Raw genomic sequence first — 18,329 nt, 5'->3', positions numbered from 1 at the left:
TCCATCATGTTTTTTAAGTATTTGAAGTTTTACTAAAATCTCCACTACCTGACTTAATGCAAAATGCATATAAAAAAGACATTCTTGAATTTCACAGTGAACGGTGATATTAAAGTTATTACTTTGATCAGGAACGAAAGAAGAAAATAAACTCGTTAAGAAAATCTACTTCTTGTTAGTGCATGAGTTAATACAAGGATATCATTTTAAGTATTGATTAAAAAAAATATTCTGCTTTTAGAAAGTAAATATCTTAATATGATATGGAAACTAATTAGTTACATGTATACTGTATGCGAACAAGTCCAAGTCAGTATAAAAATCATAGGTAAAAAATTAGTCAAAATGTATAAAAAATTACTGATTTATATAAGCAAACTAACCAAATAAGACCTAGTGAGCAGTTTAGTCATAATGTATTAAACAAGGCAAACAAAATATATATTATACCGATTATGGTAAGTTTTTCATATGAAATGTATGATGTGAGTTGAAACATAAATCAAAATGACATCCGAGTGCTTTTACTACTAATACTATTGGTGGAACATCTCACTATAGTAGTATGGTTCCAAGAGAATCAAAATCAATAAAAATTTGTGGATACTGTGGGTGTGTTTGTTTGGGGGTTTGGATTTTAAGTTGAGATTTGAAATTAGTAAAAATTTTGAATTTGAATAGTTGTATGATGTGATATAAATAGGTGTTGATATAATGTTTTGAATGCAAAATTGATTTTTAGTATAATATAGAAAATAAAAAATAGGTGTTTGATTTGATGTTTTTGGGAAAAAAATTTTGAATGAATAATAGAATTTTGTTAAAATCTTTCAAATGAACAAACCCGTTAAAAGATAAAAATTTGAATGGCTACAATAAATATTTTGAAGGCGAAATTATTTAACAAATTATTTAATTAGTTGTTTAGATTATCTATATTTTTATATATATTGGTTTTAACCTTATATTTCATTTAAGTTAATCCGTCCGTCCACCTATTTTATAGTTGTATATGAATGAATTAATGAGATTGAAATTATATATATTTTTTAATAATGAACAGAATATGTAAGAAGATGTAATATATTTATATATAAGTGTAATATTAAATAATATAAATTAATTAGTATATAAAAATTACTTTCTATAGAAAATATATTTTTATGGATAAAAATAAAATAAAATACAATAGATTTGATGAATAGAGGAGGAGTGTCAGGATATGTTCTTATGTTTGGATGTATTTTTTTAAGAAAAAAAAAAAAAAATTTTCAAAAATATTAATATACCGTAAATATTCATTGTTTTCATATTTTTTATACAATTATTCATATCTTATATATATATATAAAATATCTATTCAAATTATTTCACAAAACAAATACATCATTTGTTTATTTTAATAAGTACTATATTTATCTATATAATTGTTTATGTTATATTTTATAGTCTGATATTTATATTATTTTTAAATACATTAAAATATAAATTACATAATGGTAAATATATATATATATTTATTGTTTTTAGAATTTATTGAATATTATAAAACCATTATTCTTATTAATTAAAATTTTCTTGAATAAAAATATATTTAATATTAATATTATTTTTTATTAAAATAAAATTTTATAAAATACAAAGATATAAAAAATAATATATATCCATAAAATTAAAATAATATACATAAAAAATAATAACAAAATAATTTATTTCTTTTAGCCATGTGTCTCATCTTAATTGGGACACATGCCAAAACAAAGGGGAACGACAATTCTCAACCGGTTCTTCGCATCTCCACCGTGTAATACTGCAAAATTCATTTTTATTTTTATTATTATTTTCTTAAAACGCTACGTGGGATTGTAAGTTAATCTGGAACGAAATAACCGTACCATATACAGCATCCACTCTCCCTTCCCCCTCTCTCTCTCTCTCTCTCTCGTTCAGTTTCTTACACTTGTATCAGACAAATCCAATTTCTAAAAATGGAGACCACTAACATCGCCGCTGCCGTCAACAACTACCTCTCCGCCGGCGGCCTCATCTCCGCCGCCAATCAAAACCCTAGAAGGGACCGCGACCGCGACAAATCGGCTATAGTTATCGGCGATGGCAGACGAGGGTCCGGCAGCCGCAAAGCTCCCGGCCCGACCGCCCCCAAAATCACGCGGCCCTGCACCGAGTGCGGCAAGCAGTTCTGGTCATGGAAGGCCCTTTTCGGCCACATGCGCTGCCATCCCGAGCGCCAGTGGCGCGGAATCAACCCCCCGCCCAATTTCCGCCACCACCGCCCACCGCCGCCGGAGACCAACGAGGAAGACTCCGAAATGGCCGAGTGTCTGTTGCTGCTGGCCAACGGGACCCCAGCTCCCGATTATCAGAAGCACTGTTGCTCGAGCGCCGGCGGTTTCGAGTGCTCCGGATGTAAGAAAGTGTTCGGTTCTCATCAAGCCCTCGGGGGCCACCGAGCGAGCCACAAGAACGTTAAAGGCTGTTACGCCATTAACAAGAAAGATGGAGATGGTCAGGGTCAGGGTCAGGGTCAGGTTCAGGGTCAGGATCAGGATCAGGATCATCAGGGGGGAGTTAGGGTTGAGGATTGTGTGAATATTGGGGAAGAAGACGATGATGGGCACAAATGCAGCATTTGTTTTAGGGTTTTCACGAGTGGTCAAGCTCTTGGTGGGCACATGAGGTGCCATTGGGATAAGTCCGTCGAGGAATCGTCTAGGGTTTCCCATGCCTTTGATCTGAACACGCCGCCGCCACCGCCGCCACTCCGGGAGAAGGATGACGCCGCCACTTCTGCGCTTTATTCTTCGATTGAATGTGAGGATGATTTGGATTTAAGGTTAGGGCTATGAAGAACGGCTAATTAGTTTGATTGCTAATTGGCCCTTAATTGCTTGTAATTAACTTCGTGTACTATTAATCCTAAGTAGAATATATATATATATATATATATCTATATAGATATAGGAGTGTGGTTTAGAAAAAAATGGTTAGAATTGTATTGTATTATATGATCGGATTAAGTGTATTGATGCTGCAGGTTGTATATATATATATATATATGTTGTATGTTTATATTCAAGTTTGTAGATTGATCGTTTTTGTATATATATTATTATTATTACAAGTTGCGGATATTTGCAGTATAGGAATCCTTTAATGTATTAGTATTCAATTTTTTATTATGAATGGTGATAAGTGGACTTGTGACGATTTGTACATTATAGCATGTGCTATTTTGCGTTTTTATTTTCCTTTGATATTTTTATTTTCCAAACGTTTGAGGTGAAATAAGTTATGGATTGTTGTGATGCTTGCGAAAATTAGAGATAATATATAACTAATGACACGAACATTCAACAAGAAAAAAACATACACAATAACTTACGCATAATTAGATAGACAATGACTCTTTTATAAAATCTTCTCATGGTTTGTAGGGACGTCAAACAGGGCAAGTTAGCCCCGGACCGGTCTTAATGGGGCGGGTTCGGTCTAAAAAAATTGGTTTGGAGCGGGTTGTAAAATTTGAATTTTAGACCCAGCCGGATTCAAGGCATTTTCGGGTTTTACTAAAAACTCGTCCATTCTTGGATCCAAACTCGAATATTTTAATAATTTATTTATATTTTTATACCATATAAATTATATTATTTATTTATTTAAAATGTTTTAAAAATAAAATTGAACCTTAATTCTAAATCAAATTAGTGTTCGCATTTGTTTATCCTACAATTTTCTTTTTAATTTGAAGCATTTTTTTTAAGTATTAAATTATTTTTAAAAAGTTATATTTTATTATTTTCTTTAAAAAAAATTGTTTGTCGCGGGTCCTGGGCCGGGTTGAAGCGGGACGGGTCTTGGGTCATAATATTTTCTAGCGGGGCGAGTCTCGAGGTCTGCAAATCTTTTTTTTTTTAATATTCAAAAAATCAATACACAATAACTTTTATTTGAAGGCTGAAAAAACGAGGTTTGGTGAAAATATCTTAAGTAGTAAAGACACTTTTTAAGAAATTTTTATTTTTTATTTTTTTATTTTTTCTCGGGTAATTGGAATAAAATATCTACCTTTATTTTCATATTTCAATTTACTCCTCAGACAATTTTGATACTCTCTGCACTCACTCGTTTATCAAAATCCTTATCATTAACTCCCATCACTTTATCATTTCCAATTTTGTCCCTATCTCAACCCAAAAATTCATTTTACCGATTTCAATTCTCTATCTATTTGTTAGGTTTTTTTCGCGCCAATAAAGGAAATTCTGTTCAGCATTTGGTTTCATTCGCGCAAAGAAAAATGATTGTTTACATCATTTAGTTTCGTTCACGAGGAGTGGTGTGATCGATGGTGAATCTGTGATGAGTTTCGAATCTAAATCTCAAATTTTAGGTTTATTTCGTGTAATAGAGAAACGGGTAAGATTGAGGTTCGATTCCTCAGCGTGTGATATTTTTTTGGTGCGATAATTTTGTCAGTTGATTAAAATAATGTTATTACGGCTCGCGATCGATTCTGATAAGTATTTTACTATTGTTTCGGTGATTGTTACCTTTTGAGAATATGGTTGCAATAGTTGCTAAATGAGTTTCATTATAACCCTTTGTTATGACAGTATATATAGGAGAAAAGCTTTGTGAGGGCTGTTATGATTTCCTGCTAGTATCCGTGGATATTTTTAGGAGTACCTTTACCTAGTGTAGTATACCTATATTTATTAATCTTATACCCATGTTGTATGATATTGTATGATGTATTTGTTGAAACTACCCTAGTTTTGTTGGTATATAGCTAATTATCTATGAACCTTGGTATTTATTTTATATGTTTATATTAGATAATGTTAAAATTTTTGTAGCTATTCAGCGATGTTTGCCGAAAATGATAAAAATTGAGAATTGTTTTGCTAGAGTTTAAGGTATGTTCTTCACGTTGTGGAAATCATGCCATTCTTCCAAAACTTTATTGCACAATTGCAACGCCAGTGACGGGCGAATTATCTATTCCAAGAGACTCGTTAGGGGATGATAAATAATAATATAGTTGTGTCGTTGAAAGTTGGGTGTCAGCAAGGTCATTATATTTTGTCGGGATGCTTGGGTTTTTCTTTTGTTTATAGTAGATTGTACATTGAACGTAGATTTGTACCACTATTAAATAATCTCATATATATTATTGGACGTACACAACTATTATGTGGGAGTACATATCAATCCAAACTAATTCTTCTAAACTAGAAAACAAAGATACATGAATTCACAACGAAAGTACGCTACAAATATATACATGAAATATGCCATCAATGCTTTCAAAATATTTGGTGAGTACATATCTTCTAAATATACGTCAATATGTATAAAATAACTTATAAAGTTGTCCCGTAAGGGATGACCTAGTGGTGTGAGGGTGGTTTATGACCGTGAGGTCATGGGTTCAAACCCCCGATGCCTCCAGGTTACCTACCACACATAGTTCGCCAACTTAGGGATCTCTTGATACCCAACCATGATCCTCGCTAGCTTAGATGGCTATGAGTTGAATAAATCATTGCAATTTCGTCAAATCTTGGTGTCTATCAACAAATACTACTAAAAACGATCAGTGAGATCATTTGCTTTTGTATTCAATGGTGGATGAGAATGTCACATAAGGTACGGTTGACATAACATATGATGTTATGGATTATGGTAAGACATATTGCCGAGTTATTGGATAATTGATGAGATATGTCTTGGTCTACACACTTTTTATTGATTTCATTCATGTTAACATTTTGTAGGATAGAAAAAACATCATAACGAACAAATATATTAGAAGGTATGAGAAGTAAATATTACACATGAAACATATTAGAACTATTCACACTATAAGTAAGCATTTGTCATTGAAGTGTATATCAAATGTGTCCACAGGTGCTTTTTGGACAGTATGGTGAGTACAAATCTTTCTACGACATGTCGAATATGTATATAATTATTTATAAAGTTTATTTTTAATAAGAGTACATGCAATCGTGTCAGAAGTATGCTAGTTAGTTAAATGAGGAACACATGTCTTCATTAGGAGTATGTTATTCAAATTTAGGAGTTTTTCTGTACCCAACCATGAAATTTTGTGCACTTATATTTTTTAATTTTTTCTGTACATATCTTTAGTTGAAATATTGTGCACCTATATTTTTTAATTTTTTTTGTACGTATCTCTAGTTCAAACGATCATACTTATAGAGAATCACACATGTCATATGTTAAATTAGAAAATATGATAATGTTTTTGGCAAAATATAACATCAATGACTAACTACTCAAAATTGAAAATCATATGATTCAAACCTCATTTGCTCCCAATTTATACATAAAACTTAACATATAAATCTGACAAAATGATACTAGACAACCCGTCCAAGGTCTTATAATAAAATCTTCATAATAAATTTTGTTCATCATATTTTGACACCATCGAATTTCGATAGCTCGTCTGCTAGGCGGATAAGTTTTTATGTTGCATAAGCATAACTCTCAAGGAACATACATACTACTGACACACAATCATGACTCTCACTTTGGGCATGACAACACTTAAAACACATAAATAATTATGTAAGAGTATATACAACACAAATTCAAATTTATGACATAACTATATAGCTATGTAACTTTCTTATAAAAGAACATCAATTAAAAATCAGGGCACACATTATATACAGTTTGTTATAACTAAAAATATTTGGATGCATTAACGTACAATAGTAAAACAAACAAAAATGAAATAAAAAAAATAGATACATGAACAACAAAAAATGTGATAGAGATATCAACAAATACCTTCGATACTTACAAAAGTCATTCCACATGAGAAATCGGTAGTGGTCACAACTGATGCCAATATAGTTTCTTTTTTTTTTCGGACAATTTAGAAAATATCCAAACAATGTGAGTTGTAGATCTTTCAGCTATTTATCCTTCATCCAAACTTTAAGTTTAGCAATATTTGTATAAAAGAAATGTATAAAAAATCTGGAGGTAATCCATTTGTATTCTTTTTCGGGTCTTCCATCATTTCAAAACAAAAATATGTCTTCATGAGTATATACCCAAAACAACTATAAGTTTATGGCATAACTCCAAAGGTAAGTAATCTTTTATTTGAGGCATATAAATTAACAATCAAGGCACACCAAAGGCAATGAGATCATTTGCAAATAATATAAAGAACAAATAAAAATTTCTAATAATTGACAAAATAGATATATCTATAACCAACACCATGACAGAGATATCATCCAATACTTTAATACTTAAAAAATCACCCGACAGAGGCACAAGACAAAGAGATCGGAGCATATCACAAATTTAAAAAATACAAATTTAAAATATCAATTTTAGAAAAAACAAAAAACTTTAACTTACTTCTTGGAACTCTGTTTTGGAGAGAGCATTTTTTATATTTTCGAGTAGGGAGTGTATTTTTGTTTTATCTTCTTTTTTCATCTTTGATGCGAACAAGTTCCAGTGCAACAGTGTCAATGGTATTTGAGGTGACGTTTAATGCCAACGGGTTGAAAATAGGAGGGAAATGATATTTGAAGAAACAAAGTGATTGGGATCGTGAGATTGTTGGTATTTTTTATTTTATTTTATTTTTTGTATTATTTTTGTAATAGATCGAAGTACATAAATAAAAAAACCTCAAGTACTTTACTTTGAAATAATATTTGTACAACGGAATAATTTTAAAGTATGTAAATAGAGAACATAAGTTTATATAAAATCAACTGGAGTATATAAAAAATTCGTTTTATTAACTCATTATTATAGGGACAAATTGGGTACTAGGGAGTGCAGTGTAAGTATTATGCAAAAATAAGGAGTGCAGTATCTTCAGTTAATATGGAAGGACTGAACTTAAATATTTTTTATTTGACAGGAATTTAAATCAAAATTACCTCTTTCTTTCTTTCTTTCTTTCTTTTTTGTTTTTGTTTTTTTTTTTTTTTTTCTTGCACCATTTCTTTCTCTTTCTCATGTCATTCATATTCCTTCATCACTATAATTTTTTCTCTTTCAATATTCTCTTTCTTAACTTGAATTTGCTTTTGAGCTATTGTTTATGTATTGAAGATTAAAAGAGTAAGATTTCTATTCAAACCTCGATACATATCTCCCATACACAAGGCGAAACTCAGTTTACTTTTATTATTTTGCCTCGAAAATCAAACTACTGGGTAATTATTTTTGCTGGATATAATAATAATAGTAAAGCTTCTACATAATAGAAGACTATCTATTTTGCATACTACTGCTATATATGTTCCAATTCTTAATTTATAAAATGCCAATATACAATACATTCCTTGACAGCTTACAATAGACATAGTACTTTTTCAAGCAACCAAAATATATACACAAAAGAAATAAAACCAGCTATAATATGCAGTATCCATTATTTATGTATAAAATTACTTGGATAAATATTCAAAACTCAACTCTTATTAATGATAATGATGGTTTCCATCGTGTTCCTTCTATTAATGAAAGCTCCATAGGATTATTTATTATAATGATGATAACAATAACACCAAGCTTCACTCAGATGATTTTATAAATTACTTTATATATTAATTTTTTGGAGCAACATGCTCTGCTCCAAACAATCCCGGGCAACAGTGAACACATTGGGTGTGTTGACAAAATTATTTCTTTTCAATACTATTTTCAACGAGTTGATCAATTAAAAAAAATTAATAATTTAATACAAAATATTATTCTTAATATCGAGTCTTCGTAATTAAAATAAAAGCATACATTTAAAAAAATACAAAACAAAGACACCCATGGTGTCCAATAATCTCTAATGTTGGTGAATTAAAAAAAAAAAATTAAAAATATACAAAACAAAGACACCCATGGTGTCCAACAATCTGCTAATATTGATGAATTAAAAAAAATAAATAAATAAAATAAAATTAATTGAATATCTATAGTTGTCTAGGAGTTTATCCACTTTTATTTGTACATAATCGAGTGCACTTTGTAAAAGAAGACATAGGGGCCAAAAGATCCAAAGCAAGGGAGCTTGCAATAATTGGCCCGCTCCTAATATTTTTAATATTTGGCGAAAAAGTGTTTGAATGAAACTTGAGTAATTGAGAATAGAAACCAACAAACTCCAACTCCCTAGTCGATCAATCGAAACCATAGTAGGCTATCTTCTCTAGTTAGACAATGAATAAAAATCTTCTTGTTGGAATTTAGCTTAATGTTGGAGTGGAATACCTTTGTGCATGTTAGAAATTTTGGGGAAAAATAATAAAATTGTTTTATTGATCATCAAAATAAAGAATTTATATATAAGCAAGACAAAACAGACTCGATAGACTCAAATCTAAGCAATCTAATCTACGGATAAGACCAAATCTAAATATAAATATACTAAATTTAAAACTGAATATCTAAAATATATCAACATCCCCCTTCAAACTTAAATGGTATAACATAAACCAACTTGAGTTTGATAAGAAAGTTGAATATAAACGCAAAAAAAAAAAAAAAACACATAAAAATAACAGTTGACTCTCCACCTGAGCCGAAAACAAGATGACTTTCCACCCCGGAGCAAAAAACGTGATAACTCTCCACCGAAGCCGAAAACAAGATGACTCTCCACCGAAGCCGAAAACGAGATGATTTTCCATCGGAGCAAAAAACGAGATGACTTTCCATCGGAGCCGAAAACGAGATGAATTTCCACCAGAGTCGAAAACGATATGACTCTACCGGAGCCGAAAACAAGATGACTTTCTACCGGAGCCGAAAACGAGATGACTCTTCACCGGAGCCGAAAACGACATGACTCCACCGGAGCAAAAAATAAGATGACTTTCCACTGGAGCCGAAAACAAGATGACTCCACCGAAGCCGAAAACGAGATGACTCTCCATCGGAGCCGAGAATGAGATGACTCCACCGGAGTCGAAAACGACATAGATCAAAAATACCAAATAGATTGTACGCAGGCAATAGAAAAGTACAGACATATGGCAGATCGCAGACAAATATCATATCACACGCAGACAACAGACAAACAGCGGACAGATGACAGATCACAGACAAGTTTCAATCGCACGCATGCAACAGACAACAGTGGACAGATGGCAGATCGCAGACAGGTTTCAGATTGCACGCAGGCAACAGACAAGCAGCAGACAGATGGCAGATTGTAGACAGATTTCAGATGGCAGATAGCATGATCTCAAAATTACAAGACCTCCGGGTACTAATAGTTAAAAATCGCATGCGTTAAATGTTCATATTATATGCGATATTTGATTGATTTTGACTGGGTTCTACCTAATTTATATGCGTATTGTTTATTTGATGTGTGTAAAGGGCATATATCAAATATGGCGTAATTGACATAAAAAGTAAAGAAAAATTCAGATTTGCACCACTTAGTTAGTCATGGCCATGACTAACTACACCCTCTTGACATGAATATTTAATTAAAGGCCAAAAAGTCCAGCTACAAAATAATTAGGGCAAAAATTGAGTAAAATGAGGGGAGGCACACGCATACACAAAATGAGGACGGCCAGAGAAGCAGATATGCACAGGAGCATGAGACTGACAGACTCATAGATCGCGCAGGAGCAAATCGACAGAGAATATTTCCCCTCCCACTATGACTTTATCTTTCTCTATTGTTCTTCGTTATTTGATTATGGAGTAGATATTTTTCTCGTTTGACGGATGATAATATTTTGGTTCTTGTGTTTGGAGATTCTTAATTTTCTTTATAAAAGTTCTTTTTTATTATCAATATTTGTCTAATTCTGAGAATAACGTTTGTGATTGTTAGATTGATTGAATATTTTGGTACCAATATTTGAATTAGTCTGATAATCTAAATTCAATTCAGGTAGGATATCCGTAATTGTATTCGCACTTGAATAGGTGACAACCGGGTTGAATGGTTCCTTCCCGGGGGTTAGACAATCAAATCTATTTGCTCATGTTAGGTAGTAATTGTTTTGAATTGGGTTTTTCTAGATTAGAATGCGATTAGGCAATATTTCCTATAGGCGCACCTAGGTTTATTTGCTTAATTAGGGGTAGTTAACGATCGTACCTTAATTACCTACATTGTAAGAAAAAGTTGGTTGTCAGAGCTTGTTGATAACTATAACCAATTTATTGATACTTTAATAAGAACTAACTTTATTGAATTAATGATAAAACACAAGTGGTATAACTGCATCATCCCTTGAGCCAGACATCCCCTTAATAGCTAGTTCTCCGTTAATTTAATTGTTTTATTATTTTATCTTCATTAGTTAATAAAAGAAAATTCCCCCCCCCCCTTTTTATTGACTGCAATTGAGCGCGAAAGAGTGAACCACACAATCTCTATGGAGACGATCTCTTTCCCTGTATTACATTAAATTGTGATCACGAAATAGGTGAAATATTTGATTGACCGCGCGACAGGTCAATTTTTGGCGCCATTGCTAGGGATTGGCGCTTTATTTTACTGTTTTGTGCTATTTTCATTTATCCTCCTATTTATGCCCCGTTCTTCTCGTACAAGTGAACTGATTTTTATTCTTGAGATCGAGAAGGTTGAGCGAAAGCTGCAAAAGGAAGCCAAACAACAAAAAGCTGCCCAAGTTGCAAAGCAGACAGAATCTTTAAACCACCTCAGAATCTCTAGCTCTAGTGACTCTGAAAGTGATCAAGAGATTGTCATGGCTGAGGATACCCGCACTCTAAGGGAGTTGGTTTCTCCCGACTTGGCGCAGCAGCCCTTATGCATTAACTTTCCAACTCTGAATAACACTATTGCTTTTGAACTTAAATCTGGGTTAATTCATTTACTTTCTTCTTTTCACGGACTTGCAGGCGAAGAACCTCACAAACACTTGCAAGAGTTCGATGTAGTGTGCTCCAGCATGAAACCACCAGGTGCTACTCAAAGATGCTGCAAAGGATTGACTCTACTATCTCCCACTTGAAAGCATCGACACATGGAACGACATGAAAAAGAAATTTTTGGAGAAGTACTTTCTAGCTTTCAGAGCTGCGATTCTGAGGAATGAAATATGTGGCATCAAACAACAATTAGGTGAAACGCTCTATGAATATTGGGAGTGATTTAATAAGCTTATCATTAAATGTCCAGAACATCAAATTCCCCCTCAATTATTGATTCAATATTTTTATAATGCTTTGTCATTAATGGACAGGAACATCATCGATGCCACAAGTGGTAGAGCTCTAGTAAATAAGACGCCATAAGCTTGGGATCTTATTGCGATGATGGCTGAAAATACGCAATAGTTTGGCTCGAGGGATGTTGGACACACGAGTGGAAACAGTAACAACCATTCTATCTAATCGATGCAGCAACAACTTTCTGAGTTGACGAGCTTTGTTCACAAGATGGCCGTGGAAAAATCTAGCTCGAGTGTCCAAGTTAAAGCGTGTGGAATATGCACAAGTGCAGGCCACCCTACGGATGCATGCCCGACCCTTCAAGAAGGCTATGCAGTTGATGTAAACGCTGCAAACTATGGTGTGAATGGACCTCAAGTGTACAACCCGTACTCCAACACCTACAATCCAGGCTGGAGAGATCATCCGAACCTACGTTATGGAAACGCACAGCAGAGTAATGATCCTCAACCATTCGGAGCTATGCAGAAGATACAACAACCTCGTTTCTATGAGAAACAACCGCGCCAAGCACCCACAAGCAACTCCAGTCCATCTTTGGAAGACTTGGTAAAGTCTATGGCTACCACTACCCTGCATTTCCAACAAGAGATGAAAAAGTTCCAACAAGAGATGAGATCCACAGTTGACAAATTACAAGGTCAGATCAATCAAGTGTCAGAGGAGGTAAGACAACTATGCGAAAGAGAAAAGTGGCCAGCTCAGTCTAAGCCAAATTCAACAAATGTCAGTGCCATCACTATCTGCAGTGATACGATAGTTGAATGTCCTTCCCAACCTAATCCAAACAATACGAGTGCTATAACACTCCGTAGTGGGAAGCAATTGGACGGTCCAACTCCCATCTCAAAGGAGCAAAGCGAAGAGGAAATTGAAAATGAGATTGAAAAGGAGGCTGAGATCCACGAAAAGGTACATCCTAATTTTGTTCTTCCTACTGAAACTAAATCGGCTCCTTTCCCTGACAGGTTGAAGAAACCACAAAAGGCAAATAAGCGAAAAAAGATGATGGAGATATTCAAGAAAATGAAACTTAATATCCCGCTCCTGGAAGCTATTAACCAAATTCCCAAGTATGCAAAATTTTTGAAAGAACTGTGCACCAACAAGAGAAAATTGCGAGGGGATGAGTACATTATAGCGGGTGAGAACGTTTCTGCTATTCTCAAAATAAAGGTACCACCTAAAACAGGTGATCCAGGTACGTTTTCGATCCCTTGTAAGATTGAAAAAACTGAAATAATTAAGGCTATGCTAGATCTAGGAGCTGTTATTAATATCATGCCACGATCAATATATGATTCTTTAAATCTACGGCCTCTAAAAGAAACATGAATTATTATTCAACTTGCTGATCAAACCAATTCTTATCCTGATGGTATGATAGAAGATGTACTAGTTCAAGTGAATGACTTAATTTTTCATGTTGATTTTTATATTCTGGATATGCATGATGCACACTGCTTTAATCCACCGCCTCTTTTGTTAGGAAGACTTTTTATGTGCACTGCAGAAGCGAAGATAGATGTTAAAAAGGACACACTCAACTTGGAGTTTGATGGAGAAGAATTTCATTTCAATATTTTTAATCCCATCAAATGTCCTGTTAAATCTGAATCGTTATATGCAATTAATGTTATTAAATCTGTGGTGTAGGAAACAGATGAAGTTGGTAATGAAAATAAACGAAGAACTGTGTTGATAAAACAGTTAGAGAAAAGATCAACTGACGAGATGATGAGTAATAGAAAAAAAAAAGAATTGTTGAAAAGTTGAAATGGATTTCCAAGGGATCACCATTGTCAGCCGCAAAAAAGTGCCACAAGAAGAATCAAATTTTAAGGTGAAAAAAACGTATGTGGCCAATAGACATCACTTCAAATTACACCACGAGGGACCCTCACTTGATCCTATAAAGTCGGCACCCGTTTCCAATTTTGATGTTTCGAATTAATGCGAGACGAAGTCTAGCTCAAAGACTAGAAAGAAAAGCATGTTTTTGGAAGAGAACCCAAACCATCTAATTGCTTTCTTTAATTTTAATCTTTGTTTTTTTATTATTATTTATAAATGCTAACAATACTTTTGATGATTTTGTTTGGTTTTGTGCAGATCTCTTGGAAAATAATTACTTGCTCTTGGCGTAGGCGTATCAATTTTCTTAAACTTAAAAAAAAAAAAAATCAAGTTAAGAGGTGACTTTTACTTATGGTCATGACTAATTGGCATCTCTCATACTGTTTTTTTTTTCTTCTTTTTTTTTACCCATCATTTCTTACCTATCCAATTTCCAGAATAAAAGATAATATTTAGATATGACCACGGATAAAACCCTCTATTACATTGTCTGCCTCTTCCTTTCCCTTACCTAATTTTAACTTTAAATTCTCAAAATAAATAAATAATTTTAAATAAATTCCTAAATCCTAATCTCTATCCCTTTCTCTCTCCCCCTCTCTTTCTCTTTCTCTTCTTTTTCTCCCCCTCCACCGCGCTCGTCCTCCTCTACCCCGACGCCGCCTAGCCGGACCACACCGCCTGCATCTCCTTCTCTTCCTCCTTTCTCCCTCTACCCCGACGCCGCCTAGCCGGACCACACCGCCTGCATCTCCTTCTCTTCCTCCTTTCTCCTTCTTCTTCTTCTTCTTCTTCTTCTTCTTATCCTCTTCCGCCCTCCTGCGTGATCTACCAGCCAGCGTCGCACAGCGACGCCGCGCCGTCCCCTCGTCGAACTGCCTCGCCCCTGCTTCGCCCTCGCCATCAACCGAACGACCACATCAGCAGCATCGCTGACGTTGCGCAGCCTCTCCCTCTCGCCGATGTCGTGCTGCACCAAACAAAACAACATCCTATTCGTCTCTTCTATCCACGGGTATCGTTCTTCCCTCTCCGGTATTGGTATTCGGTAGTATCTCTCGATCCCTCTATTTTTACTATTTTCAACTTTTGGGATAATACGTTGAGATAGAGCGATTTGTGTTTTGAATTTGCCAATTGAGAACTCCTGTGACAAGTAACTAGGAATTTGGTGTGAGCTTTGAATTCGATTTTTATTAGCAGCGATAGTGTTGTGGCATGTTAGTCCCAATTGATAATTTGAATTGCACATTGAACTCGCTTGGTTGACTCAAAGGTTGTATTTATCTCAGTGATCCTTGGAGATATATGTTTCGATTTTGGACGGTTAGATATTGCATTGGCTCGATTATAACTATAGTGTGGTTGAAATTTGGGCTCCCTATTTGTTAAATATTGTTCTGGTTTGTTAGGACTGCACATTCTTTGTTATGATCTTTTATTATCAAGCGTTCTTTTTGAATACTTTGTTGCACTTGGCTACTTTATTTTTGCAGAGAACTCATGAGACACTTCAAGCCTCCCTAAAAATAGCGTATGCGCAACTCTAAAGGCATTGGCAAGCAAAGCAAAAGCTCGCAATTGCTCCACCCCCTACGGACTTCAGGGAAGTTCCTTTCTTATTTACTTCTTTTTACATTGAGGACAATGTATACTTTAGGTGTAGGGAGGAGAGAGTTGTGCAAAATGTTTGGGTGAATTTTTTTTCATTTTGTGCTACTTTTATGCCTGATTTGTTGTTCTTTCACATGGTTTTTAGATTAGTCTGAAATGAGTCAAAGATGGTTAGTGTGATAGGTTAGTTTGGCATGACTAATGACATTTGATTGGTGATATGTTGAGTCAAGTCGACGTTTGAACCCCGTGAGATTTTAGCCTATGTTCCAAAAGTTACATTAGAAAATAAATTGCATATATTCAAGCTTTTGGAAATTTCTTTCATGTGTGATTTTTAGTGCTCAATTAGATGACCTAGAACTTGAGTGATTATGTATGTTGAACTTGAAACTATCGAGTCTTGCATTTTGAAAATGATAAGGGCATTAGGTAACCCCATTAAGCCTTTGTTTATTACCCAACACAATATATTCCCTAGTTAGCCCTTTTGAGCCTTCTTAGCCTTTTTTTTCTTTTATAATAAACCGTCTTTTAGTCTCATATCCTTCTTTTGATTAAGCCTTCTCCGATTTGAACCTTATGTTAGAAAGAATTACTTTAAGTCCATGTTGTGATGCACTTCATTACTTTGGCACTAGTTAGAAACAAAATTTGGGTATGAATAAGTCATAATATGCAGGAATGATCATGGGTAGTGAAGGTATATATATATATAAACGCAAAAAAAACAAAAAAAAAAAACAAAAAATTCAAAACAATGCGTATTATTTTATTTGTTTTGTGCAGAGGACAAAATATATAATTTGGCGTAATTGGCAGAAAAAGTAAAAAGAAAATTCATATTTGCACCACTTAGTTAGTCATGGCCATGACTAACTACACCCTTTTGAGATGGAAATTTAATTAAAGGCCAAAATGTCCAGCTACAAAATAATTAGAGCAAAAATTGAATAAAATGAGGGGAGGCACACGCTTACACAAAAAGAGGACGGCCAGAGAAGCAGACACGCACAGGAGCAGGAGACTAACAGACTCATAGATCGCGCATGAGCAAATCGACAGAGAAGATTTCCCCTCCCACTATGACTTTATCTTTCTCCATTGTTCTTTGTTATTTGATTATGAAGTAGATATTTTTCTAAATTGAGGGAGGATAATGTTTTGGTTCTTGTGTTTTGGAGATTCTTAATTTTCTTTATAAAAGTTCTTTTTTATTATCAATATTTGTCTAATTCTGAGAATAACGTTTGTGATTGATAGATTGATTGAATATTTTGGTACCGATATTTGAATTAGTCTGATAATCTAAAGTCAATTTAGGTAGGATATCCGTAAATGTATTCGTACTTGAATAGGTGACAACCGGATTAAATGGTTCATTCCCGGAGGTTAGACAATCAAATCTAATTTCTCCTTTTAAGTAGTAATTATTTTGAATTGGGTTTTTCTAAATTAGAATGTGATTAGGCAATATTTCTTATGGGCGCACCTAGATTTATTTGCTTAATTACGGGTAGTTATCGGTCGTACCATAATTACCTACATTGTAAGGAAAAATTGTTGATACTTTAATAAGAACCAACTTTATTGAATTAATGATAAAAACACAAGTGTCATAACTGCATCATCTCTTTAACCAGACATCCCCTTAATAGCTAGTTCTTCGTTAATCTAATTGTTTTGTTATTTTATCTTTGTTGATGTCGATTTTCAACAATAAAAAGTAAAATTCGAAAATAGAAATTATCTTCGAATTTGATAAAATAAATGTCTGAGATTAAGAATCCTTAGACACCGTACGATACATAAATCAAATAAGAAAAATAAATACTATAGACTGTAAAAGTAAATGGTGATTCCCAAAAGCAATTCACTGAATTTGATGTCGATTCAAGATGGTTTCTTTAGGTCATGAAATGACCTATTTAAAAACCTATGTCAACCGCCACAACCAGGTTGTGCCTTCATATCCGCCCGCTGGTTGTAATCTCTCTCAACCATCTTAAAGCTGCTTTTCATCTGACCTGCACACCTATTGCTCCGTCTCCTCTTGCCCGTCTTCCATTTGTCCGACCTCCGTATCAGTCACTTCTTCGCCCGACCTCATCTTACCCGACTTCGTATAGGCCGCCTCATCCTTCTTCGCCTGACTTTATTTTACCCGATTTCGTGTTGACCGCCTCATCCTTCTTCGCCCGACTTCATTTTGTCCGACCTCTGTATCCATCGCTCACTTAATCTACAATTTCTCTTGATCTGAACTTATTTAAGACCCTATCACGATGATCAAGCCCATTGGACTATGCATTTGTCCAATTTACAGGCCCATTCTAAAAAACCCTATACATAGGTTTTTTCTCGCTCAACAACTTGCCTCCTCCCGTCCGACTCCTAAGCGTCACTTCTCGAACTGTGTGAGACGTGACATTTAGGGGTTTACAGCATAGTGCTGTCATTACACTGTTTCATGTCACATCGCGGGGTTTATGTAAAACCCTTCTCTCACTCTTCCATACTCACGCACTCAAAATCCTGAAATCCTCCTTTCTCTCCCCAGCGATCATCTTCCAAAAACCCTCTGCTCCTTTGCTCTCTGCATACTCCTC

At 34.3% G+C, this 18,329-nt stretch overlaps 2 protein-coding genes and 1 non-coding gene across 3 annotated transcripts; 2 read left to right on the top strand and 1 right to left on the bottom strand.

The window, feature by feature from the left end:
• Positions 1–1,988: 1,988 nt before the first annotated feature.
• Positions 1,989–2,867, top strand: LOC127255829 (zinc finger protein ZAT3-like). Its single transcript, XM_051281579.1, has one exon. It carries the CDS (start codon positions 1,989–1,991, stop codon positions 2,865–2,867), a length of 879 nt encoding a protein of 292 aa, XP_051137536.1.
• Positions 2,868–12,099: 9,232 nt separating this feature from the next.
• On the bottom strand, positions 12,100–12,206 carry LOC127256031 (small nucleolar RNA R71). Its single transcript, XR_007839757.1, has one exon. It is a non-coding gene; the product is annotated as a small nucleolar RNA R71 (small nucleolar RNA).
• A 208-nt stretch (positions 12,207–12,414) lies between these two features.
• LOC127255828 (uncharacterized) lies at positions 12,415–13,916 on the top strand. The gene is made up of 2 exons (XM_051281578.1): positions 12,415–13,450; positions 13,906–13,916. Exons 1-2 carry the CDS (start codon positions 12,415–12,417, stop codon positions 13,914–13,916), a joined length of 1,047 nt encoding a protein of 348 aa, XP_051137535.1.
• The last annotated feature ends 4,413 nt before the right edge of the window (positions 13,917–18,329 follow it).

Source organism: Andrographis paniculata, unplaced genomic scaffold, assembly GCF_009805555.1.
Source record: "Andrographis paniculata isolate CXL003 unplaced genomic scaffold, ASM980555v1 Contig54END, whole genome shotgun sequence".
In the NCBI taxonomy this organism is placed as follows: domain Eukaryota; kingdom Viridiplantae; phylum Streptophyta; class Magnoliopsida; order Lamiales; family Acanthaceae; genus Andrographis; species Andrographis paniculata.
The sequence above is the reverse complement of the archived record's forward strand: the minus strand, read 5'-3'. Positions and strand labels throughout refer to the sequence as shown.